Source organism: Lagopus muta, chromosome 4 (assembly GCF_023343835.1).
Source record: "Lagopus muta isolate bLagMut1 chromosome 4, bLagMut1 primary, whole genome shotgun sequence".
Taxonomy (NCBI): Eukaryota; Metazoa; Chordata; class Aves; order Galliformes; family Phasianidae; genus Lagopus; species Lagopus muta.
The window spans coordinates 65,481,029-65,505,412 of NC_064436.1; the positions used below are offsets into that span (position 1 = coordinate 65,481,029).

The window sequence follows — 24,384 nt, forward strand, 5'->3', positions numbered from 1 at the left end:
CAGAGGATTTAATAGAAGGGGCAGCAGAGCCACAACAAGGTGCTGAACCAGGACTCAGCACACCTTCTCTTGGATTGCCCCAATACCTGACCACAGCACTGAATGAACCACCAGGCAGAGCTTGTCTTGCTCTCATGGATCTCAGCTAGGTCAATTAGAGCTCCCTTTGCTCACCTCATGTGGTCCCAATGGCTGCAAGGTAGACACGCCATGGCGGAGGGTTGGGAACCAATGTCCCTCTTCCAGCAGTAAATTCAAGCATCTCACACCTTACATGCCAATGACTCTCAACAACAATGCTGTTGTTTAAGGGGTTCGAGTGATTACCACAACAGAAGCCAAGTACCTAAATCATGAAGATACTTCTAAAAATGACACTCACATTTTCCCACAGTCTTGCAGGAAGTTTATTCCCAGCAAACCTCTGCCTCTTTGCAGCCCTCCCTTCCAACCTGGCTCTGCCATGCTCGGTCTGCACCCTCATTAGGATGAGGAAGGGGCATTCAGGGTGCGCAAGGGCCCAGCAGGACGCAGCTCGTGGCCCATAGCAATTACCCTCAAGTCCAGGCTCCGTGGTTCACCCTGTGAAAACTAGGTCGGACTTTTGCTGCAAGAATAATTCTCACAAGAGGATCCAAATATGGTAGCAGAGTGGTAACAGAGGAGTGGATTTTGAGGAGTAACAACAGGCAAAGTGGCAACAAAACAGACAGAGGGTGGGTGTCAGGGCTTCTCTTGCTTTCCATCCTGCCAGGGGGCTCAGGGCGCCATTAGGAGTGCTGCATGAAGTCAACAAATCATAGAATGGCTTAGGGTGGAAGAGACCTTAAAGATCATTGCTTCCAACCTCCTGGACAGGGTTAAGGGTCAGGCAGCCCCAGCTCACAGATCAGGATTTCGATGTGGGAAATGAGTGATAAGAGAAGTGGTTGTTGGAAACCAAAGCGAATCCCGAATTTCACTAGAGAGGGAGCGGGATGAGGGGGAAAATGAAAAAACAAGCGCACACGGTGGGTCACTGCAAGTCTCCGGGGGGCAGGATTTCTCTTCCATCGCATGGAAGAGTGAGATTAAAGAAGAAAGTGGGAGTGGGGTGGGAGGGAAGGGAAGGGGAGGGGGGGGGGATGAACAAAGGAGATTGGCAGCACAGCTGTTTTGGGAAGAAAAAAAAAAAAAAAAAAAAAAAAGCCAGCCTTCCTGTTTCTTTAAAGCCGCTCATCTGCGCGGCGGGCCGGCTGCCGGCGGGGAGAGGCGGGCTGCAGGAGCCGCGCACGGACGGACGGACGCACGGACGGACGCACGGAGCGAGCCGGGGCTCCGCTGCCCGACGCGGCCGATCGGGCGCAGATGGGCGGCGGCGGCGGGAGGAGCGGGGCGGCGGCGGCGGCGGCAGCGGCGGCAGCACCGGGAGCGGAGCGGCGGGGTGGGCGCTGAGCGCAACCGCGCATTGCCCCGCGCCATGCGGAGCACGCCGCTGGCCGAGGGCGAGCCCTGGCCTCGCCTCTGTCCCGCCGCCGAGCTCGGGGGGCTGCGGCGGCTGAGACGCAAACACGGCTGCAAAAGTTTCCGCGTGGAGCTCAAAGTGCTGAGCGGGCGCCGGTCGGGGCTCCGCGCACCCCCCGCTCCTCCGCCGCCTCCCCCGGCTCCGCCGCCCGCTTGGGAACCGCGCGGAACCGCCGCGCTCGGAGCCGCCGCCAGCGCCTTCCCCGCCGCGCCGCCGCCTCCGCCGCCCCCCGCCGCCGCCCGCCCGCAGCCTCCGCCGCCGCCTCCCGCCGCCTCCCCGCGCCCGCGGCCGGGTGAGGCTGCCGGCGTCTCGCCGGAGATCAAAGCCCTGCAGCAGACGCGGCGGCTGTTGGCCAACGCCCGGGAGAGGACCCGCGTCCACACCATCAGCGCCGCCTTCGAGGCGCTGCGGAAGCAGGTACCTGCCGGGCCGAGGTACCGGGAGACGGGGTGCGGGGGGGATGCGGTGACAGGAGGGGATGTCGCCTGGGAGCGCCGAGGGTGGAACCGTGCTGTCAATCGGGACCGAGAAACAAGGATTTTTCATTTGCCTGCGTTGGGAACTCGGGATTTTTTTCTGTTTCTTTTTCCCCCCGGAGACAGAAGGGCACAGAGGAGAAGGCAGCGCAAACGAAAAAGCCCTTGAGAGCATCACCGCGGCTCGCTGTGTGCTCCATGCAGCAGCACGTGTGCGTGCCGGCGTGCGCTGTCCTGGGGGGAGCGCGGGGCACTGGGATGGAATTCTTAAGCCCATTCAGAGGGGTTTCCCTCTGAAGCTTCCATTGTAGCTTTGGCTGAGCCCAGTGGTGCACCTTTCCCAATGAGTTTCCCCATCCCAATGAGTTTCCCATGATTTTTCAGTAGCTTTTGCTTGATGCATGTACAGTGCTGGGCTTTCTTCTTGAGAGGGCTTAGGAAATCCTCGTGATGCTCTGGGAGTGAATAAAAGAAGTGATCTCGTGGGCAAGGTGGGACTTCTGAGAGGTGAACGATGTTGTGGAGAAAATTTCTCCATCCCATTGCCTCCCCAATGTGTGGAAGGGGAGGGGAGAGCCGAAGGAGGGAGCAAGGCTGTACACCAGCGTTATTCTTCTCATTTCTTCCCCATGAGGATAAATCAGTGTCCAGCCCTGATCTGACCCCCATATCTCTATCTCTGCTCCCTGTTACAGCTCCCAGCCATCCTGGCTTTGTTGCCTTCCACCAAATACCAGCAGAACTTCTCCAGGTGTCCACAGCTCACAGCCCTCTGAGCCCCACATCTCAGAGAGATGCTGAGCATCACATCGCCCAGACCCATCCCTCCAGGGCTGTGTGTCAGGCGAGAACTGCTGGTAGGCACCTAAGGCAGAGGGGCTTCAGTCACTGTGTGGCACTCCTTGCCTAACAGCACTAACCCAGGATGTTCCTCTGGTGCTGAGTTTGCCATTTGGAAATGTAAACCCCAGGCGTGATCTCTTTTGTTTCTCCAAGTTGTTTCCCTATCTTGGTTGTTTGGTGGCTGTGTGTAACGTGTTTGGAAGTGTCAGTCTAATTCTCCATGGACAGACATCTACACCACTGAAACCGCAAGGGGAAGTAGCTCTGATTTCCCAGCTCGCTGGCAGTCTTGTTCTAGGCTGAGCCTCAAGCAGAAGTCAGGCAAGCAACAAATTAAAGCCGCACTCTTTTGGGAAATGGGCAACTCTTGAAAAGCCTCAAATTCCTGGCCTTGGCCCTGCGTCCATAAATCATTTCAGCCCAGGACTCAGCTGGGAGCCCAAAGAGCCTGGAGAACAAGTTGCTGTCCTCTCTTCCCATGAAAGCCAGTCTCCAGGGTCAGTGCTGGAGCATACTGGCAGAGCTGCGCTCGCTCTGCGGACAGAAAGAAATCATTCTCTGGGAAATGTTTGCTGTGAGGTTTTCCTAGCAATTTGCTGAGGGGTGGGCTGGCTGTCCTGATCAGCATTGGATGACATTTGGATTCATTTCTCCCCGGGCTGCCAGCAGCGTGCTTGGTGCCGTACGTGACATCAGGTGACAGTCGGCTTCATTGCACATAGGCGCAGTGCTGGCTGTCACTCAAATCATTCCCACCGGTGCTGCGGAGTGGCTTTGGGATCAGGACAGAGGAGGGAAACTCTCTATCTGCACCATCCCAGCCAGCAAGGCTGAGAGGCAGGAGCATGGAGAGGTTTGCTTTGGGATAGGAGTGTGCTGGAGAGCCAGTTCCTGAGGTGCTGAAATCAACAGGTCTGTGGTGAGGAGTGCACCCAGCCAGCACTCCTTCTATAGGAAGGGATTGGTGTGCAGGAGCTGATGGTACCTGCATGGATTCTATTTTCTTCCCACCCTGATGGGTACATGGGGCTGGAGGTACCCACCCATGGTGCCATGGAATCGTAGAATCATTTGAGTAAGTAGGAAGGCAGTCCTAAAGGTCATCTGGTCCATCTCCTCTGTGATGAACAGAGATACCTACAGCTCCATCAGGTGCTCAGAGCTCTGTCCAGCTTGACCTTGAGTGTCTCCAAGGATGGAGCATCCACCATGTCTTTAGGTCAGCCTGTTCCATTGCCTTACCACCCTTGAAGGCAACTAGCAAAATGCCAGGGGTCACAGAATCAATCCCACTGTAGGGTACCTGGTTATCCCAGGTGAGGAGGAGGAGGACAGGCAAGCTGTGTTTCTCTATGGGATGCCCAGTGGCAGCTCACCATAGGGGAGTGGCTGGCACACAGTGTGCCAGGCAGATGGGCTCTGCAGCTGTGTGCATCTGGCACACATGTTTTGACTCATGGACGCCAGTTCTCCAGATGGCAGGAAGGCTTTTTGTTGTCACTGCTGTCGGTTTTGGAGGAGGAAAAGCCAGCCACAGGCATTTTATACAAGGAGGGAATAATCCAAGCATGGTTCTGAGCACTTGGCTGTGCCAGAGGTGGCAGATAAATGGGCAGCTGTTGGCTCTGGAAGGAGGAATGTGTCATTGCCATCGTCCTCACCCTTTTGTGTTATGGCCAGCAGGGATCTCTCACCATATGAGTCCCATAAAGCAGGACCAAAGATCAGATGCTTCCATGATGCAGCTCCTTCTCTGCAGTCCTGCTTCTTGTGCTGGTCAGCTATTCATCTGGGAGATTTTTTTTCCTCCCTGAATTCCCCAAGTGTCATTTGTTAAAGTCTTCTATTGATGCAGGACTCGAGGCTAATAGTGTAGTTCCCCATGGAAAACGCACCTCACTGCTTACCTGTTGCAAAAGGAGGAGGAAATAGCTCTGCTGTGCTTTGCTCTCACTCTCTAAGTATCCCTGCTGAGTGCTGCTCCTCTCCCTCTTTCCACCTCCCACCCTGGGACACCCACATGGCTGCTGCTCTGCGGCTTCTTGCACCATCCCATTGCCCCAAGGTGCCATGGAGTTGCAGTAAGAGATGAGACCTGTTGTCACTTGCATCTGTTTTCCCTTGTGCTTCCGGCCCTTGTGGGTGGTCAGTGAACCCAGGCGTTGGCGATGTGGTGATGCAGCAAAGAGCTCATGGGACCCAAGGCCATTGCTTTGCTCCTTTGCGTTCTCATTTTCACATCTGGCAGACTGCAGCAGTGCAGTGGTTTCAAACTAAAAGAGGGGAGATTTATGCTGAACGTTAGGAGGAAATTTTTACTCAGAGGGTTTGTGAAGCCCTGGCACAGGCTGCCAAGAGAAGTGGTGGATGTGCCATTCCTGAAGCCACCTCCTCTGCTCCTGGAGGGCTCTCCATGGTCATCCAAGTATGCCACCATCTAGCAGTGCATTTTGCATTTGCAGGGGTTGTGGTCGTGCATCTTATCTGTGCTGACAGACCCTAAGGTGGCATCAGACTCTCCCTTGGTAGCTGGAGACAACCCCAGCCGCCTCTGATCTGGAGCTGCCCATGCCTCACATCTGTTTTCTCTCCGAAGCACTGCTGTCCAGCTCTTCCTCAAAGCAGCATGTCAAGCCTCCAAGCTAGAGTCTGCACTGGGAGCAGATGTGTCCAGAGACATTAATTTTCCCTTCAAGTGCATTGGTTTTTTCCTAAATCTTTCCACTGCTGCATTACCAGGGCTCTCTGCTTTTGCAGCTGACAGGCTCGTTCTCTGCACTCCTGTGGGTTCTGGAGATATTTTAGACTTTTATGGGGCTTTTTAGCTGCTGGGGCTGTTTTTTTTGTTTTTTTTTTTTCCCTTCTTAGTATCCTTTTGCTTTGAGCTGCCAGTGTGCATGTGACTGCTGTGGCTGGTAGTTAAATGAGAGCAGAAAGACCCCACTCCCTCCTGTGAGGAAACATTAGGAGGCTGCAAGATGCTGGGGGTGGTGGGAACCATCTCCAGGGATATGCAGAGCCAGGGTGGGTGCTGGAGGAAATTAGGAATCAGAATCATTAAGGTTGAAGAAGACCACTAAGATCATCTAGTCCAACCCTCAATCCATCTGCATCATGTCCCTCAGTGCTACATCTGCACATTTCTTGAGCACCTCCAGGGACAACCTCCAGCACTTCCCTGGGCAGCCTGTTCTAATAACTAAGCCACTCTTTCTGAGAATAAGTTCCCTCTGTACTCAACCTGAGCCTTCCCTGGCACAACTGAAGCAATTAGCTCTCATCCAGATTCCAGACCAGCTTGAGAACCTGCAGCTTGAGCCACACACCTATGGAGACTGTGGCTCTTTGGTGGATGTATCAATGCTTGCCTGCTTTCTGCATCTTATTTTTAGGATGCACCATCATGTGTTCACCCTCTGTCATAATATCACAGAGGTTGGGAAGGCCACCAAGATCATTCTGTCCAACCATCCTCTCATCACCACCTTGCTAATTAAACCATGTCACCCAGTGTGACATCTGTTTGAAAGCAACTGAAGTTTGTCACCACCATCATATGCAACTAGTGTTGGTTGTAGCCTTGCTGCTATGGGGAGGCTGAGAGCTCCCTCCATCACCTGCTCACGGGGTCTCCCAGGGCTGCATTCCCCACGTGAGCGGCACAGCATTAGTTGGGGCAGCTCAGCTGTTTGAGCCAGCCTCGGGTGATGCCACAGTTATTTAAAGTGCAGTTGAAGCAGAACTGGGAGGCACTGGGGCTTAACAGCTAAGGAAGATGACGAAATACTGGCCAGGAGCAATGCAAGTGGAGAGAAAATAAGGGAGAGCACGGACAAAAGCATAAAAATCTTGAAAACAATGGCTGTGTGTCAGAAATGAGAAGGCTTCTTTGCTCCCCTTGCTGTCTAACTGATGTTATCCTCTGACACAAATCCCATTCCTGTCAGGAGATATTTGCTTTGCGTGCTGCAGCCACCCTGAGTTAACCTCTGTGTTTTCTTATGGCTCCCGCTGAAATCGGAGGAAGGAGTCTGCTTTGAATCCAGCAGGCTTTGAGCGCAGCCCCTGCTCCCTGCCTTTAGCCGTTCTCAGATTACTGCTCAGGCTGCAGTCCCTGTGATGAGGAGGGGGATGCTTGCCTATCATACATCTGGGTTATTAATCCCTGGTTAGAGCCTCCTTGGATCCATGTCCCCTTTTGTGCATCTTGCTCTCGTCCTAGCTTGATCATAGAAACATTAAAGTTGTAAAGATCATTGGGATCGTCTAGTCCAGCCATCAACCTTCATGGGTCCCACCTTTGTGCTGCCCTTTGTGCCAGCCAAGGAGCAGAACCTCCCAGATGTGGCCACAGCTGCAACGGAGCTCATTCTCCCCTTCCGCAGCTGAACCTGACCCATTCAGAGATGGGAAGGCAGCTACCCTGCTAATATCACCCCCCAAAATGTTCCCCACTTGGGGGTTGCCTCACGTGGAGAAGATCTGCTGTGCGTTATGGCCCTGGGCTTCCTTCTTCAGTAACCCTCTGTGTAGTTATTATATGGGGTGGTGGTTCAGAACACCTACAACAAAGTAAGGGCTTTGCTACAGCTCACAGCATGATATTTCTTGTGCCCAGAGGGAGGCTTTGAGGGTGCAGAACCTCCTGGCGTAGCACTTGAGGACCGTCAGCACTCGAGCGGAGCCAGGCGCGGGGCCGCGTTAAGCAGACTGCTGTTTGGAATTGCTCCGCGGGGTGAACTCACCCAGCACCACACCTAGGTTTTGTTTGCAGGAAGCCAATTCATTTGCTCCAAGGAGTGAACTCATGTTGCTGCAATGCGAGCAGCAAAGGAGCCAGGAGCTGGGAGGAACCGGGAGCTGGGTTATCCGAAAGCACGGACCCACCCGAGATGAGAAGGCACCAGGGTCGGGGCTGCTGCTGCTGCTTTTGTTCCTGTTGACATTTTTAAGCGAGGTTTGTCTGCTGGCTGGATGCTTTGCTGCACAAACTGGTGGCAGAGGAACAAGAGCCTCCCACTCCAGTGGTGTAAAATTGCTGCCCATTGCCAGCCGGAATAGAGATCTGCAGAACATCTGACACCGCAACACCCACGGGTTGGACAGAACGGGGCGCTTGGGATTGCATCCCTCCTCCAAGGACCATCCCAGGAGGCATTTGAGGCCAGGTTGGGTGGGATCCTGGGGAGCCTGACCTGGTGGGTGGCAACCTGCTCACAGCAAGGAGTTGAAAATGCATTGGCTTTAAGGTCCCTTCCAACCCAAGCCATTCTATGGTTCTGTGATTCTGTGATCATGGCATTTTCTCACAAAGCTTACAGGATCTGGCCCTGCGGGGTTTGAATCCGTGCCTTGTGAGCACCAAATCCGTGAAGTAATGCGTCTTTAGTGGAGCACTGGAACAAGTTGCCCAGAAATGTGGTGGGTGCTCCATCCATGGATACACTCAAGGTCAGGCTGAATGGGACTCTGAGTACCTGATGGAGCTGTAGGTGTCTCTGTTCATTGCAGGGGGGTTGGACTAGATGGCCTTTAATGGTCCTTTCCAATTCAGACAATTCTGTGATTCTATGAAAACAAGTGATGATGTTCTAGACAAAACCGGTCAGTACTTAATCTTTCCGCCTGCTCCCAATAACTTCACAGTTGCCATCCCCAGAGAGGTAACGTGATGGGGACAGAAGCAGAGGATGTTTCAGAATGAGCAAAACAAGGACTGGAGTCAGAACACCAGGACTATCAAGCACTGGACATTTATATGAACCTCCTGGAAGTGTTTTTGCATGAGGCACAATGAGACAGTGAAATCCTCTAAGAGGCAGTGGGGAAGAGGCAACCAGCTGCTCTCTTGGACGTGGTTTAGCTCCCAGCATAAAAATAAATGAGATGAATTGCAAGACAGGTAAATGCCACAGCTTATGGCATGGTGTGAAGGAGCCAGCTGTCAGGAGGCCTTAGCTGATGCTATGCTACAGGCACAGGTGTTTCTCTGCCTCCCCAGCTTTCCTGCTGTAGCCAAGGGGCCAAATACATGACCTGCATATGGAGGGGGTCTGTGCAAATCCATAGTGTTAAGTTGCACTTATGTTACAATAACAAGGAGGTCTGGACCCCAGGGCTCAATGTCTTCCTTTCTTTGGGGGAATGCAATGCAAAGCCAGAGAGGACTTGACTTTAAAGACCTTATCTGTTATATAAATTATACCATGCTCTTTTCCATGGTGACGGCACAATCCAGCCAGATGCTCAGCAATGTGAACTGCCTTAATGCTGCTCAAGTCCCTGGGATAATCCCAATTTTCCCCACAGTCCCGTTGTTGTGAGTATCCCTGGTCCCCTGTGCTGGGGCCTGGGTGAGAATGGACTCCAAGATCATCACTTTGGTGGATGCTGGTAAAGTGCCTGGCAGACATCCTATTGACTTCAAAGGCAGCATCTTCCAAGGACACCACCTCTGATTACAGATGTCGGGGATGGAAAGGACCTGTTACATCACATCCTATCCTGTCTTCCTGCCAAAACAGAGCTCTTGTGCACAGTAACATGCCTCGAGAGCATGCATCTTGCCTTTCTTCACCCTGAGGGTCACTGATAAGACCCCAAAACTCCACAGCCATGACCAGCAAGCGTCTTCTGGTCCCAGCCCACTATTTTCTGCTGCATTCCTTCAGATCAGTGTGAAATTTCACTTGCAGTTCCTTTCTGCTTGCTTTAAATCATTGCAAATAATGCAGGCAACAGGGTGAGTTGCACAGAAATCAATGGGGTCAGAAAAGGAATATTCATAGCTACTTGAGCTCTGAGCAGAACTGCTCAGTTCCCACCTTCACAGCTCTCCCTGCTGGGTTCAGATGTGATGAGCTAGAGGGGGTGTTTGAAAGGAGAGGACTTGGAGTTTACCTGGAGCACAGCACACACCTGGTCACGTAGCCTCCTACTACAGATCAGTGTGGAGCACAGGTCTTCAGCACCGTGTGGCTCTGCTGGCATCAAGTGTTTTTCCAGTGTCTTAAGATACTCCATTTGGTTGAATTTTGAATTTTCTTGGCATCCAGGTGTGTTACTGACACCCTTCACCCAACCTGGGCAGATCCCTCCCCTCCTTGCTGCTGGCTCTGTGAAGAAGTCTTCTAAGAAGTGCTGAAACCAAAGCACAAAACCTCTCTTCTCCCCCCCCCCCCCCCCCCCCCCCCCCCATTGCTTGGGAAAGTGTTAGATCTGGATCTGAATTAAGTGGCTCATTCCTCTCTCAATTTTCCATGTTTAATTCAAAAGGAAACATTAAAATGGCAGGAGCCCAGCCAAGACAGGGAGGGTCCATACGAAACAGTTATTCTAACACTGTTACCATGGCAAAAACTCTTATCTCCTACTGTTGGTGCCCCGCACCCATCACAGTGGTATCTGAGCTGCATGGGGTGAAATTCTTCCTGTGTATGTACAGGGCAGCTCCAGTTTGGACTTTGCTGCATCGTGTAGAAGCGTTGTGTAACGCCAGGCGAGGGTTTGGTCAACTCTGCTAACACTGAGATCTTTCTTGGAATTTGTAGCAGGCCTGCCCCCCTCCAAAAAAAAAAACAGTTTGGGTTTTATTTTGTTCCTTTAAATAAATAAATAAACAAATAAATAATGAACGACACACAGAAGAAGGAGAGCAAAACAGATGAGGAAAATAGACATTTTCCTGTCTTCTTGTGTTGCAGCTGGACAGTGTCTGTGCATCGGCCCCAACGATTTCGCGGTCGCTTTTCCTTCTGCTTGATTTAACTTCCTCCTTTCTCCAATTCTGAACTTACTCCCACATTTCACTGAATCTTTCCATTTTGGTTTCCGTCTTGGTTTTGTCTTGTGTGCTGCTGTTTGATCTGGGATCTCCACTGTTTTTGTGACACCAGTGTTGAAAGACAGTTGGGTGTTTCTGTTGCCCAAAGCTCTGCTTCCAAAATAACTCAGCTCACTGCGTCTGGGGGCCAGGTATAACCATCTGAAGGTGGATGGTATGTTCCTTTTTGCATTGGTGATAGCAGCACTGTGGAAATGCCAGTGGAGGTCAAAGCAGTGGTCCCACTGGGTATTCCCAGAGAATAAATAGATCCCCAGCCCCCACAAGGGTATCAGTAGCAGATGATGCATAGAGAAAAAGGCCCTTTGAAGCTTGTTGGCTTGCTTCTGGAGAGGTCAGATGCCGCTGGCATCTCAGATATATCGTGCAAGCCAAATGGCCTATGGGGTCAACAGCGTTCTTCCATTAAAATCCATGTACTCATGGATAAGGGTGGTCTAGCTGAGATGTTATTGGTCTGAATTTTCATGGTAGAGTCCTCTTTTGAAGCATCTGACAAAACCAAGCTGGAAAGTGAGCTTCCTCTACTAAGAAGAGGTAGAATGTAGATGTAAAGCAATGCATGTGGGGAAAACTGTACCAGATTACTCTTAGAAAACGTTAGACACTAACTGACCATAATCTCAGAGAAAGAAGGCCTTAAAGTTTCTGTAGATGAAAATCTCAGATCAAATCAGGAGTGATTAGAAAAAGATTATAAGGTGAAGCAGAGAGCATCAGCATCAGCTAGATAAACTCAGAGAGCACCCACAGTATGAATACTGCATGTGGTTCAGCTTCTCCCAGCTCCCCAAGGACACACTGGGGTGAGGATGGGTTCAGGGAAGAGCAACAGCACTGCTCAGAGGTGCAGGATGGCTACAATACAGTAATCAGATGAAGAAAAAGAGATAAATGCTAGAATTATTAAGGTTGGAAAAGACCACTGAGATCATCTAGTCCAACCATAGATGATGGAGGACTGAAAATACAGAGGAGATGAATCTGTTGCTCCCTCATCTCAAGAACTGGGGGACCTGAAGAGAGGACAGTGGGAGCCAGCTTCAAAGCAAGCAAAAGGAGGGCTGTGGTGTTGAGAAGGAGGAGGGAACTGCAAAAGCATGTTGTGGGCGCTATTGCCAGGGTTTCAACTTACTGTGCCAAATTAATGAACAAAAAGATCTATTGTGGGTTGCTAATACCAAGGAAGCACATCTAGCTGGGTTCGTGGAGCTGGCATTTATTGGAGCCTGGCAGAATGCTTGGGGAAATACTATATATTTTTGAGCTGTTCTGCTCTTCCATTGATATCTGCATGCAGCTGCTATGGGGTCAGCAGAGAGGCAGAACCCCTTTTAACCCCTCTTACCTTATGTAAAACTGGGGGTGAGCCTGGCTTTGTGTCTGTGGAAAAAAGAGAAGCTCAGGCACGGGTATAGCAAGGAGCTTTAAAACCTCCAACCATAAGCAGAGCGTGATACCGTAGAGGGATGAGGAGGATGGAGGCTGGTATGGAGGCAGATGGTTGAGGGACGTTCGGCCATTGCAGTGATTGATGTTGCATGAAAACTTAGATTGACAGGCACTCAGACAGCCTGAGCAGTGAGGATGGATTTCAGATAAACGCCCGGCTCCAGTTTCCCATAGGCAATAGATTCTTGTGCATTAAGGGCTGAATGACCTTTAGCAATTTTGCAAAGTAGCGGACGGGGCCCCAAGCCTATTTGAACTCAGCGGATTTTCTCTTTAAGCTGGACATAGCAAAGCTGCGTGCCTAAAATTGAGCTCACATGTAGCGTTTTGCTGGATGGCAATATAAAAGCAGTCCAACCTTCTGTATCCCATGCATTTATTTGGACACGTGCTGCTTAATTTGAATCGTTTGCATGTTCCACATTACACTAGAAATCTTCAAGGGTAAAGAAATAACTTACATCAGATAATGCTTTCCTGAGAGGCAGAGTGATGGGTGCTTTGGTGCTCAGCATGGGGCAGTGGGTTGGAATTTCAGAGCAGATTTGGAAGCTGTGAGTGATGCTGTTTGAGCTCATGTCACCTCTGCCAGCATTGCTCCCTTACTGCAAAAGGCTGCAATGGCTTTGCAGCCACTTGCAGGGAGGAGGATGCTCGGGGCAAGTCACTCAAGGGGCTGGCAACAGGGGGTTGGGTTTTCCAAGAAAAACAGGGTCTGGCCTCTCTGAGAAGCCAGCTGAGCGGCAGGCAGGCATCCCATGTCCTGCCATCACGCTTTGAGCAGAACTGCCCCGCTGAAATCGAGAGGTCTCATGCTGCTTCATTCCCGCAGAGATCAGCAGGGGAGTTCTTCTGCAAAACCTGTTGGGACCATATGGCCTTTTATCGCAGAGTTCCTATTTGTGTTAAAAACCGCTAAGAAAATAACCTACAATTGTTTTGTCATGCTTCGAGCGAGATATTTTGTTTTTCTGGCCTAATTTTTTTTTCTTTCCCTGTTACCCTTTCTAGGTTCCCTGCTATTCTTATGGTCAAAAGTTGTCCAAACTGGCCATCTTGAGAATAGCCTGTAACTATATCCTTTCCCTGGCCAGACTAGCAGACCTGGATTACAGCGCTGACCACAGTAACATGAGCTTCTCTGAATGCGTGGAGCAGTGCACTAGGACCTTACAAGCAGAAGGAAGATCTAAAAAAAGGAAGGTATGTTACAGTCTCCTCCACCCCCCCCCAAATAACGGTAAAAGTTACAAAAGAGGGGGAAAAAAAATAAATCTGAAGCTATTTCCTTCCTTTCTCAACCTCTTGAATTTCTTCTGATTCTTTACTCCTCGTCTTTCTCCCACTTCTCGGCTCTTTGCTTTTTCTGTCTGATCCTGTAATAACCACATTCCTTGCTAATCAAAAGCTTTGCTCTCCTCGCCAGGCTCTTCCTCTCGTTAGTCCCCCCCTCGTGTTTTAACACAACATGATCCTATTAGCGTTGTCTTGTGGCTGTTGCTGGTTAAAAGCAACCAGCGTTTTGGAGAGCCCAGAACGTGGCCGCCCGGCTGTGATTTCTGCTTTGTTTAATCTAACACTTATCTCTGTGAAAATCGCCTGACAACAACCAAAAAAAAGTAGCTAATGGAGATGTTGTACATATAAACATATTAGGAAGATGTATGACCTGAAGGACATGCGGGTATCTTGAGGAAACAACGCTGAATCTAATTACGCATCACATTCCTTTAGCTTACTTAACGCTGAACCAATTAGGTGAAATCATCATCAAGCTGCCGTAGGAGGAAGCAGAGCGCTCGGCCAGTTTTCCTCTTGGAAAGTGACATGGGTAAATTAAAGGAGTGATTGATGTCTTTGTTCGGGCTTTTATGACAAAAAGAGTTTTGTAAACTTGAATTGAACTTCCCCCTGCTTTCTGGGCTCGCTTGTCATGCAGGATAATAAATCAGCGGGACTTTAATGGATGAATGGACAGCTAAGCTGGGGAGCAGGCTCCTTCCCGGTGTCGTTAAGGTCTGCCTCCGATTCGGGCAGGTTTCCCTGGTTTTCCTCTTTTTCAGCCCAACAAATCATCCTTCAGAAGTTTGGGTTATAAATAAACACAATAGTATGCTCTCTGTCGCTTCCTGACGCCGTATTTTTGACCCCCAGAGCTGTAGTGCCAGGTGAGATGTGCACAGCAAGATGTGGCCAAGGAGGTACAGCAGTTGTGTATGGGGAAGCCTGAAATTGAGTATTTACTGCAAGGAAATGGGTGCTGGTGGCCCAGGAATACTGCTGCAGTGCCACCAGCCCTAGGGCAGGAGATGGGAGTGGAGTCCTAGGGCTGATCAACCTTCCAGGGTCAAAATGGAGGAAGTCATTGGTCAAAATGGAACATCCATTATGGCAGCTGGGCAATTCACTGGGCTGGCTCTGAGGCTTTTGGTGCCTGATGGGCTGAGTCTCATTGTCTTGGCTTATGTAAACCAACACAAGCTTCAAGACAGAAAACTTGGATCTGGATTTCAAGTGGCTCCATATCCCAGGCTGTTCACATATGAGGGTTAGAGCTGTGCCCACTCTTAATTAAAAAAATAAATTAAGAATTAAAAGTCTTCCATTTTTGGCTTTTGCTCCAAAGCGCATGTACAGAGAAAAGCCCTGATCCTATTGAGAGCACATGAACAATGAAACTCTCCCAGGACATTGGCCATCGTGCCTCCACAGAGGCCACCACCAGTCCCAGAAACAGCATAACCGGGAGAGAATCTGCCTTTGCTTCGTATCCTCTGAGGACACCCATCCTCACCCCCCTCCAAATACCTTCTCCAAAAGGAAAGACAAGTTTTGTCCTAACATCTTGGTCTACCTTACTTTTCTTTCTAGAAATTGTCTTGCAGATGCAGTTCTGCCATACTGGAAAGTCTGTGTGGAGGATTTTCTGGGCAACCCAAGAGTCTCTGGGTAGCCCTTGCTGATAGGAATCATTTTATTTTAAGCTTGTGTGATGGCCAGAGCACATTCAGTTGAAGATGGAGCCAAAACTAATAGGGTTCACTGAGGAACCTCAAGCAGTCAGCAGATCCCAATAGACAGGAGACATGAAGACAAGAGATGCAAAGACAGGATTGAAATGGTCACCCTATCATGGTGTGTCCCTTTCTCTTCAAGCCAAGCCATGGCATTGCGAGCACGAGGGGGAAGGCTGTTGGCAAACTGGAGCAGTAAATCTGGGATAGCTGAGCAGAAAAGATGGGAGCTCTGGATGTCAGGTGGTGTGGAAGGATGTCTCTCCTGGGGGGTCTCGCACAGGCAGCTGGAGGAGGATACAATGGCTTGGCCCAAAATCACCGCATGCTCATTAATTCTGAAATCGGCACGTTTTCTGTGCCGAGCGTGGTTTTAATCAGGTCTCGCAAACCACTGCTTGCTGAGCAGTTCCTTCTGAGTTACAGACTTCAGGGTGGATTTTTGTTGTTGCTGTTCTCTTTTTGTTCTTTCTTTAAAAAAAAAAACCACAGCAAGCCCCAAGTGCAGACCTCTGGTATTCGCACTGTGCTGCGCCCTTATCTGCTACCATCTCTGTTTTATTGCGTTTCTCCCTGCCCCTATCTCCTGAGTTCCCTGGCAGATTGCAGCATGCTGTGGCACCGTGAGCATCTCACACAAAAAAGTAGCTGATGGGAGTTTGTTTTGGCAAGCGGGGGCTCCAGATGTTGCATTTGCTGGATTCTGCATTGCTTTGTGCTTTGTTTTTGAGGGTGAATTATCTGCTGTCCCTAATGTTAGGTTGTTGTGTGCAGACTTTGTTGTTGCAATAGGAAATTTAATAGGTGGGTTTTTTTCCCCCCTTCCACTCCATTGTGTTAATTAGAAAAGTTGGCTTTAGCCTCTCCAGCTATTTTAGCTAAGAAAAAAATTCCCCTTTCCAGTCTTAACTGCTGTTATAGAGTGATTTAAGTCGTTGCAACTGAGATTTGACCAAGGGTGTTTGGTGATTGGAGATCTCATTTATAAGCAGCCAAAGGGGTAACTGAAGGCCTACAAATGCCTTTTCCTAAAAAAAATAAGCTGCATGAGGAGGTGGCAAGTTACGATAGAGTTCATTTTTGAAAGCTGGCCTTTGGCTGGTTATAAAAGGGCTCTGCACTAAGTTATGCCCTTCACAGTGCATGCATGAGTCACAGTGTTGGAGTCACCGTCCTTGGAGGTGTCTGAAATATGTGGAGATGTGGCACTGAGGAACGTGGATTAGTGGGCATGGTAGGGATGGGTTGGTGATTGAACTTGGTGATCTTAGAGGTCTTTTTCCAACCTTAATGATTCTATGATTCAGCGTGATGGAGATTTTGACTGTGACGTCCCAGCTGAGCTCTGGATTCTGTTGGAGCTTTGCTTGGATCTGAGGTCCCAGCTGGGGACATATCACGGGTGGCCAGGAGTCCCCCAAAAGCCTCACTTGGTTTTTGTGGGGCTTTGGGTCCTGCTGCAGGCTACTTATCACAGCTCTATGCTCCAGGTGAGGCGTCGGAACAGGCTGCCCAGGAGGTGGTGGAATCACCATCCCTGGAAGCATTCACGAAAAGTGTAGATGTGGCACAGAGGAACATGGTCTAGAGTATTTACGGGCATGGGCTGATGGTTGGACTAGATGATCATAGTGGTCTTTCCGACCTTAATGATTGTGTGATTACATGATCCATATGCTCTGCAGAATGGCTGCATTAAGGGGTCTGGGAGGGTTTGGGGCTGGGGGTACAGAGCAGTGCTCCCCATGTCTACAGGGCAGCTCCCACCCACTCTCCAGGCAGCACAGCACAGCTTTTTGCTCATCACAAAACACCGTATGCTAGGCAGCCCTAACACCATGACAACCCCATAACAACCAGAAAACTCCTAAAAAAAAATATATATATATATATATATATGTATGTGTGTGTGTGTTGGGGGGGGGGGGGAGGAGGGGGGGTATTTCACCCCCAAAAAACCTCCCCTCTTTGCCTCCCACCGGTTGCTCTGCTCAGCAGCAGCATGGGAGCCACGCCGGAGCCGGGAGGGAGGGCCGGGCGGTTGGGTTGGGTGGTTGTGTTATATTTTTTTTTGGCTTCCCCCCCCCTCTCCTCCCCGTCTCTTCTGGCAGTCGCAGACTCCAGATGTTCGGAGCGCGAGCTGGGAAGTCCTGCTGGCGCCACTTGGGGCAGAGGGCAGGGGAAAGGCACGCGAGCTGGAACCCGGAGTACTCAGTCACTGCAGGACTTGGCGCATTCCCCAGCTTGCTGCTGGCACATTCCCCGGCTCTCTCCTGGCCATCTGTTCCAAAAAAACACTTTCAGAACCTCATCATCACTCAGGATACAACACTGCGAGCAGCTGTTAGCGAGGCAGAAGGAAAAAAAAAAAAAGAGAAAACCATGCGAAAGGTCTCTTTGTGAGAGAGGAAACTGGGTTATGAATAACAGGCGAGCAGTTGGAGCTCAATAAAAGTTTTCTGCTGGAATTTAGTTTCTTGGGTTTTTGAGTCCCGGGGTCTGCGTATGTGTGTGGATGCACACAGACACAAGGAATTAAAACTAAAGATGAGCTATATATATGTTCCCTGATAATTAGATGATATAGGAGCACCCACGGCATGAAACGCCGCTCCATTTGTTGCAGTCTGTTACACCAAAATTGCTCACGTTATGTATGTAATTATTGCATTATATAAAACAGTTATTGTGGTGTTCTGCCATGCCTTGGTGCTGCCCCATTGCTGCTTGCCTAAAAGCAGATTTCCTGCTGTAGGTGAGGTTTATTCCCACATACTGCAGCACATTTACTCGCTGGGAGTGGGGTTGTAAAAGAGAAATGGTAGCGTCAGGCTTAATTTGTATGGCATTTCTGTTTGCTCGAAGCATATTTTTTCTATAACCCTGCATCAGGATCCATGATTTATTTACATGGAGCCCTGAGCTGGAGGCACAGCTCCCAGCTTGGTTTGCTCACCCGGTGCTGGTGGCAATCGATCACCTGATAGCGATATCAGATGGTGTTACCGCATCGTGTTCGGGTGATCTGCACGGCATTTCTTCCCTGTGGATTCCCGTCCTGTGCTCCGGGGGAGTCTGGTAATGAGGTTGGAGCTCCCTTTCTCTGCAGTCTGATCAAGCAGAGGTTCCTCTTTAAAAATAGCTCCCTCTCCCTGCTCGCACTTGCAGGCAGGCAGGCAGCCAGGCTGCTTCCCTGGGGAAGAGCTGGGCCGCAGGAGAGCAGTGATCCTTCCCGTCCATCTGCCTGTCTGCGGCTGCAAGACAGCAGGGTCCGTAGGGAAGCTGGGTGCCATGTGAGTTTTCCCTGCCCTGTGCTTATAGCTCATGTTTTGAGATGCCCCTGCACCCCAGTGACCCAAACAGCAAATGTGAATGAGCAGAGGGGTTAGGCTGAGGATTCTCTGTGGCTTGAGCAGAAAAAACAAGAGGTTTCCCTCTACTCCAGTTACTACTGTGGGGGGGAGATTCACCCCACAGCTATCAGGTAACTTCAGCAAAAGGAGTATGTGACTCGGACGATAGGAGAAGCCTTGGAACAAAGGTTGACTCCATTCCAACAGTACTTTGATTTATAGAGATTGAAATGCTCTGGGATGCTGCAAACTCACCAAGGTCATTGGGCCAGTTGTCAAATTCAAGAGCCAAGGGAGTTGTGATTATTAGTTTAAAGCAGACTCTGTTCAATAAATCTGTCTTCTGAGCTGCTGGCTGGAGTGGGAGCAGGTCGGGGAGAGGCAAAGCCCCTTCCCACCCAGCACCCCCCTATGAGCCCCTGGGACCAAGCAGTTCTACTGAGCTCCTCCACTGCTTTGCAGGGCTCCCTTCACCCATTCCTCCTTCCATTTATCCTTCCCTCCATCTCTCCCTGCCTCCCTTCAGTCCTCCATCCCTCCTACTTTCTGTCCTACCATCCATTCCTCCCTCTCTCCATTACTTCCTCCATCCCTCCATTCATCATCCATCCATCTCTCATTCCCTCCGTCCATTTTTACATCCTTCCCTCCATAACTCCCTCCACCCATCCTTCCATCTGTCTATTTCTTCCTCTGTCCATGACTTCCTCCTTTCCTCCCTCCCTCCATCCACCCTCCTTTCCACATCTTTCTTCCAAAGCTGCTGTACTTTGACTCTCCTTTGCTCACTCCATTTTCTTACTTCCCCCGCTTTTCCCAACTGCAGTGTCAGGTGCTATTTATTCAGGATTTTCAAGAGCCCCCAGGACACAGGAGGAGGACTGGGGTCCCTCTGACCTGGGTGGCTTTGGGTAAGAGTGAGGCTGCTCCTACGGGGGAAGGGATTTGCTCACTAAGACTGTTGTTCCAGACAGCAACAGGGGATGCATCTCTCTACTGTCTTTTAATATTAATCATAGGATCATACAATGGATTGGATTGGAAGGAACATTAGAGATAGAGATCATCCAATTCCAACCTATCTGCTGTAGGCAGGGTTGCCACACACTAGATCAGGCTGCCCAGGGCCCTGACCTTAATGAGAGCATTCAATACTTCCCTCCTTTTTCTTCATTTCCCCTCTTTTTTTTTCTTCTTTTATTCCTCTCATTTTTCTTCTTTTTCTTTCCATGTGACAAAAATTAAATAACTCTCATTTCTATTACAGGTTATTAATAATCATAATTAATTGTTGGAAAATCGTTTTAGGCATTTCCTATCAGAAACTTTTGTGATACACAAATCTGTTTGTCATTCTCTCACCCAACCCCTGTGTATTCAAAATCCCGAGTCCCAGCTAATTAGGACGGTGGTTTTTCCTGCCTAGAACAGCACTAGGTAGTGTGTTAGTCAGAAGAGACAACAAGTCATTGATAATAATTGCATGATGAGCTCCATTTTTTTATTCGCTGTGTGCCAATCAGAAGGGCAGGCCTGATGCAGGAAGGGTTTGCAGTGAGGCTCTTGTATCCCCATCCCTCCCCTTAGCCCAGTGTGGATGCTCACCTGGGATGGGTCATCTCACAGGCAGCAGTCCTAATTATAGTAATAATAAAGTAGAACATCAATGTCATAATACTTCCAGAGAATTATAGAACCACGTCACCATCTAGGTTGGCAAAGACTTTCAAGATCACCAAGTCCAACCACCAGTATGACCTACCGAGTCCTGGCACTTTGTACCTTAATGTTACAAAATTCAATAATAGAAAAGGGGAGAGAGTAAAGCAACAAATGGATCTGAGAAAGAATGTTTTTTGGTCAATCAAAAGGAGTTTGACCTTTTTGGACTGTCAAGACGCCTGGTCTGTCTGGAGAATTGATGGCCGTGTCCAAAGGACCGTCAGGGGCCGCACTGCACCCTGGAAAGCTCTGAAGTCCACTGGCAAAAAGCAAGAAACGGTGGTTGGACTCAGAAAATGGGATCCATTTCCAAGTTTCTAAATTCCTGAGTTACTTAAAGGAGGATTTAGGAGCCCACGTGATGAAGGCAGTTTGGCCAACTGCGATGTGACCTCATCAAAGAGTGAGCCCAAAGGATTTTACTGTGTTTTGAAGTATGCTAATGATTGTTTGTGGGATATTCACAGGGCTTATTTTAATGTCAGAGGGGGTTTAGATGAGGTTTTTCCTGTCTCAAAGTGCTGCGCATTGAAGTTGTGCTTTTTACGATGGCAGCAGTAAACCTGTACCAGTTACTCACATACACCTGCCTCTACCTCTCCTGTGGGCTGAGGAGCTGTTTCTGTGGAAATAAATGTGATAACCACAATAGCAAAATAGGTCCCACAGGTCTGGGCCACACCAGCTCTTTTGCTTCCCTTTTGTAACTCTGAGATTGACTTCGGATTCTGAAAATGGATCCAGAGGTCTTTTCCAAAGCAGGTATTTGCCAACATGTCTCATTTTGTTCCTTTTCCTTCCCAAACTTTCCATGTTCCCTCTCTCTCTTCCAGCACTCTAGGGACTCTGCCCACCTAGCTGTCGATGCCCAACAAGCCAAACTCAGAACAGTTGCACTGTGGGTTAATGGCCCCAACCAGGGCCATTTGTGTGAGGAGCCACCAGAACAGCACATGTTCACAGTTCTGATGCTGCATCTTTCTCTTTCCAGGAGTAATAACAGGGAAGGGAGGATTCAGAAGAGCTTCCAGCCAGTTACATCTGTTCTTGGCAAAGATTGCACAATCCAGATGAAGTCTGCAAGCAGCTTTTGTGCAGAAGCCCCTTTTCAAGATGACAATTGGCCAAGGAACTTTCTCAGTCTCTGGAACAGAAAGGAAAAAAAAAAAAAAAAAAAGGACAAGGATGCTTCTTATTGTTTTTAAGCCAGCCACCTTTTAGTACGTGCAATTTATTTAGCACTTTTCCCTTTGCTTAACTGGGAAATGTTCCCCTCTCAGCTCATGTGTACAGTCATTTTTTGTTGTTGCCGTTGTTGCTGTTGTGCCAAAGATTTGATGGAGCTTCTACACTGTGTCTTATTTTTGCCTTAATGTTAAATCCTTGAGCCAAAGAGAAGTCAGAGACACCGTTCAGATTGCAGCAAGTGGGCCAGCAGCTGTCAGGGACAGATCTGAATTTCGGAATCCTTCTGCGAGGTCCCTCTTAGCTCTCCCATCCCGCAGCCCTGCCACCAGCCTTTGGTGTGGCAATGAGTGGGGACATGGCACTGGGTGATGAACCACCACGTTGTCTTCTTCCTTGGAGCTGCTCCGTAGTTCCACCTCCTTGGCCAATTCCTGATGTTCCTGCGACATCCACAGGGTAGGGATACTGACGTGTAGGGAGAGCTGAAGCAGGATCTAGGGTGTTGGGTTTTTGTTTGTTTGTATTTTTAATAAAGAAAAAAAAATAATAAGTAGAAGCTAAGCGCCATGTGAAGCAATAAAAGAAAATCAAAGGGAAGTTCAGCTAGGCAGAGTGGAACGCCGCAACACAGTTCTGCAAGCGTTTCAGTTTTGTGAGGTCATTTTCATGGGGTTTTCGAGTGGTCAGAAACCCGTGTAATGCAAAGGCATTTGAATCCTATACTGTACCTTTCACTTCAAATTGAAGTAAAAAGAAAGAAAAAATGGAGAAACATTTGCTTGGAGTAAGCAGACTTTATAGGTAATGCAGTTCGTGTGCTAATGATGGGGGACAAAGCTCTGTGTTCAAGAATATGGGTTTCCAAGCTCAGGAGATTGACATATTTTGTTTCAAGTAAGGGGAAAGGTTATATTTGCAAGTCCCGGTTCAAATCCTAGTTACAGCAGCATAAATCAGGTTCCTGGGTGCCTGAAGCTGGCCGGGAACTGGGAGGGCTGGGACTGGCACCAAAGTGTCCCATCGAGCATCTGTAGGATCTGCATCAGCGGAGAGGAAATTCTCCATTCACCACATCCTCCACCCAGCATTGACGCCAGACTTGAGCTCCTCACTGGCTGCCCGTTTATTTCCCTTTTACAGCACAGGGGAGCACTGAGCATGCAAAACCTGAGCTTGCATGGTCAGTGTCTGTGGGTCTGGGGGGGCATCTCTGCCACATCTCCTGGCTGAGGCAGGGAAGAGAGGTCCTGCAGAGGATGCTCAAGATTTTTTTCTATGTGAGTTCTGGGCACATGGAATAATGGTGTCCAGACCCCGAGGTTTTCATTATACTGCTCATCAGCCCCCACCCTCACCGCTGTTCATTATTAGCAGCCCAATAAATACATTTTTAGATTGATGTTTGTATTTCTTTCTTGAAGCATGGTTTAAACCCTCTCTGTCATTACATACGTTATGTGCATCCTTTTAGGGTCATTTTCTGCATAGCACACACAGGCTGTGCCACAAGGCCACAAGGGCTGTGGAAACACTGCAGACATTTCTCCCTCCGAGCAGTATCAAATATGCACTCTTCTTTTTTTTTTTTTTTTCTAAGTATGAGAAATACCATATTTTACTCCTGAGCTCTGCAGTGGTTCTCAGTTTGGGAGAGTTAATGATTATCGGTGCAGCAAGGTCTGCAGGGACAGCCAGTGATACAATACCACTGATGTTATTTATTTGCTTTTTACCCCCCTTTTAGTTCCTGTTGATAGACAAAAAATTTGTTGCAAATACGTCACAGGCTGGACAGCACCGTCAAGCTGCAATTGGGGCCTTAGGTCATGCAATATTGTTTGTCCTCTTGCTTAGGGAAACATTAACCCTTGGGACCCAGCTGCTCATTTGAAATTCCCAAATTCTCTTCCCTAAAATATTCCTTGCTATTGCCACCCTACCCATTCTCCTCTAGTAAATGCAGGAAGAAAGTCTCTAGAAGTTAAAGACTTACTTTGCTCAAGAGAAATGTTCTACAAAAGAATGCGTGACATTTTCTGCTGGTCTTTGGGGTCCCAATGGGACTTGAGACAAGGCCAGGGGAATGGCAGTGGTGATTCATAGCACTACTCTGTGTGTCCCAAGCCAGCTCCAACAACCAACTCTGACAACAAGAAGGGTAAATTTTTACCAAAGGGTAGTAAACATGTTAGTGCTTTCCTTGAAACCCGTGGTGGAGTTGACATTTGGCTGTCCTGGCCAGGGTCAACCAAGGTACAGAGCTGACCTTGCCTCACTCTTTCCCAGCAAACACAGTGGGCAATCACGCTCCTGATAATATGGTGATTATGTTTGTTAGCATGCTGTAAAAGCAAAACCCTCTGTGCTGTCACCCTTCTGCCTCAACCGGTGGAGTCAGCAGAGTCCAAGCCTTGATTCCCAACTTGGGATGCACAGGTGAAGCTGGAGGGTCAGCTCTGCCAATGTCTCGTGATGTCCAGCATGTAACGTGAATCCTGTATACCACATTAAATCAGAAATCATACTCCAAGCCAGTAACATAACCCAGACATAACACAGGACACTTCATCAGTGCTGATGCCACATCTGCTGCCTTGGATGGTGGCTGTAGTGGGTGAAGGGCCAAGGAAACACCAACAGTGTGAATCAAGGTGAGGAGCATTTTACAGCACCACCACCATCACCCCACCCAATACCCCATCAAGGTATTGCAGTCACTGCCTGCTTGCCTGTGATGCTAGATCCTTCTTTAATTCAAGGGTTTCCTGCTGTTCACATATGGCGAGATTACACCAACAGCCATCAGAACAGCCACACTGCTTTTGTCCCCACAGGAATGTGGGACCACCACAACCAGTCCAAGTCCTGGCAAAAATCAAGATGGGGTGGGCCCAGAGAGATTATGTCTACCCAACTGGAAGCTCTGACCACCATACTTGCACATGAAATGGCTCCATCTCTGCTCTTTTGTGTGTTGGTGTCATCATTT

General features: G+C 49.3%; 1 protein-coding gene across 1 annotated transcript; it reads left to right on the forward strand.

Annotated features, from left to right (window-relative positions):
- Positions 1-1,220: 1,220 nt before the first annotated feature.
- On the forward strand, positions 1,221-22,790 carry ATOH8 (atonal bHLH transcription factor 8). The gene is made up of 3 exons (XM_048942463.1): positions 1,221-1,921; positions 13,130-13,321; positions 21,199-22,790. The coding sequence occupies exons 1-3, from the start codon at positions 1,460-1,462 to the stop codon at positions 21,202-21,204; spliced, it is 660 nt and encodes a 219-aa protein (XP_048798420.1). The 5' UTR covers positions 1,221-1,459; the 3' UTR covers positions 21,205-22,790.
- Positions 22,791-24,384: the final 1,594 nt, after the last annotated feature.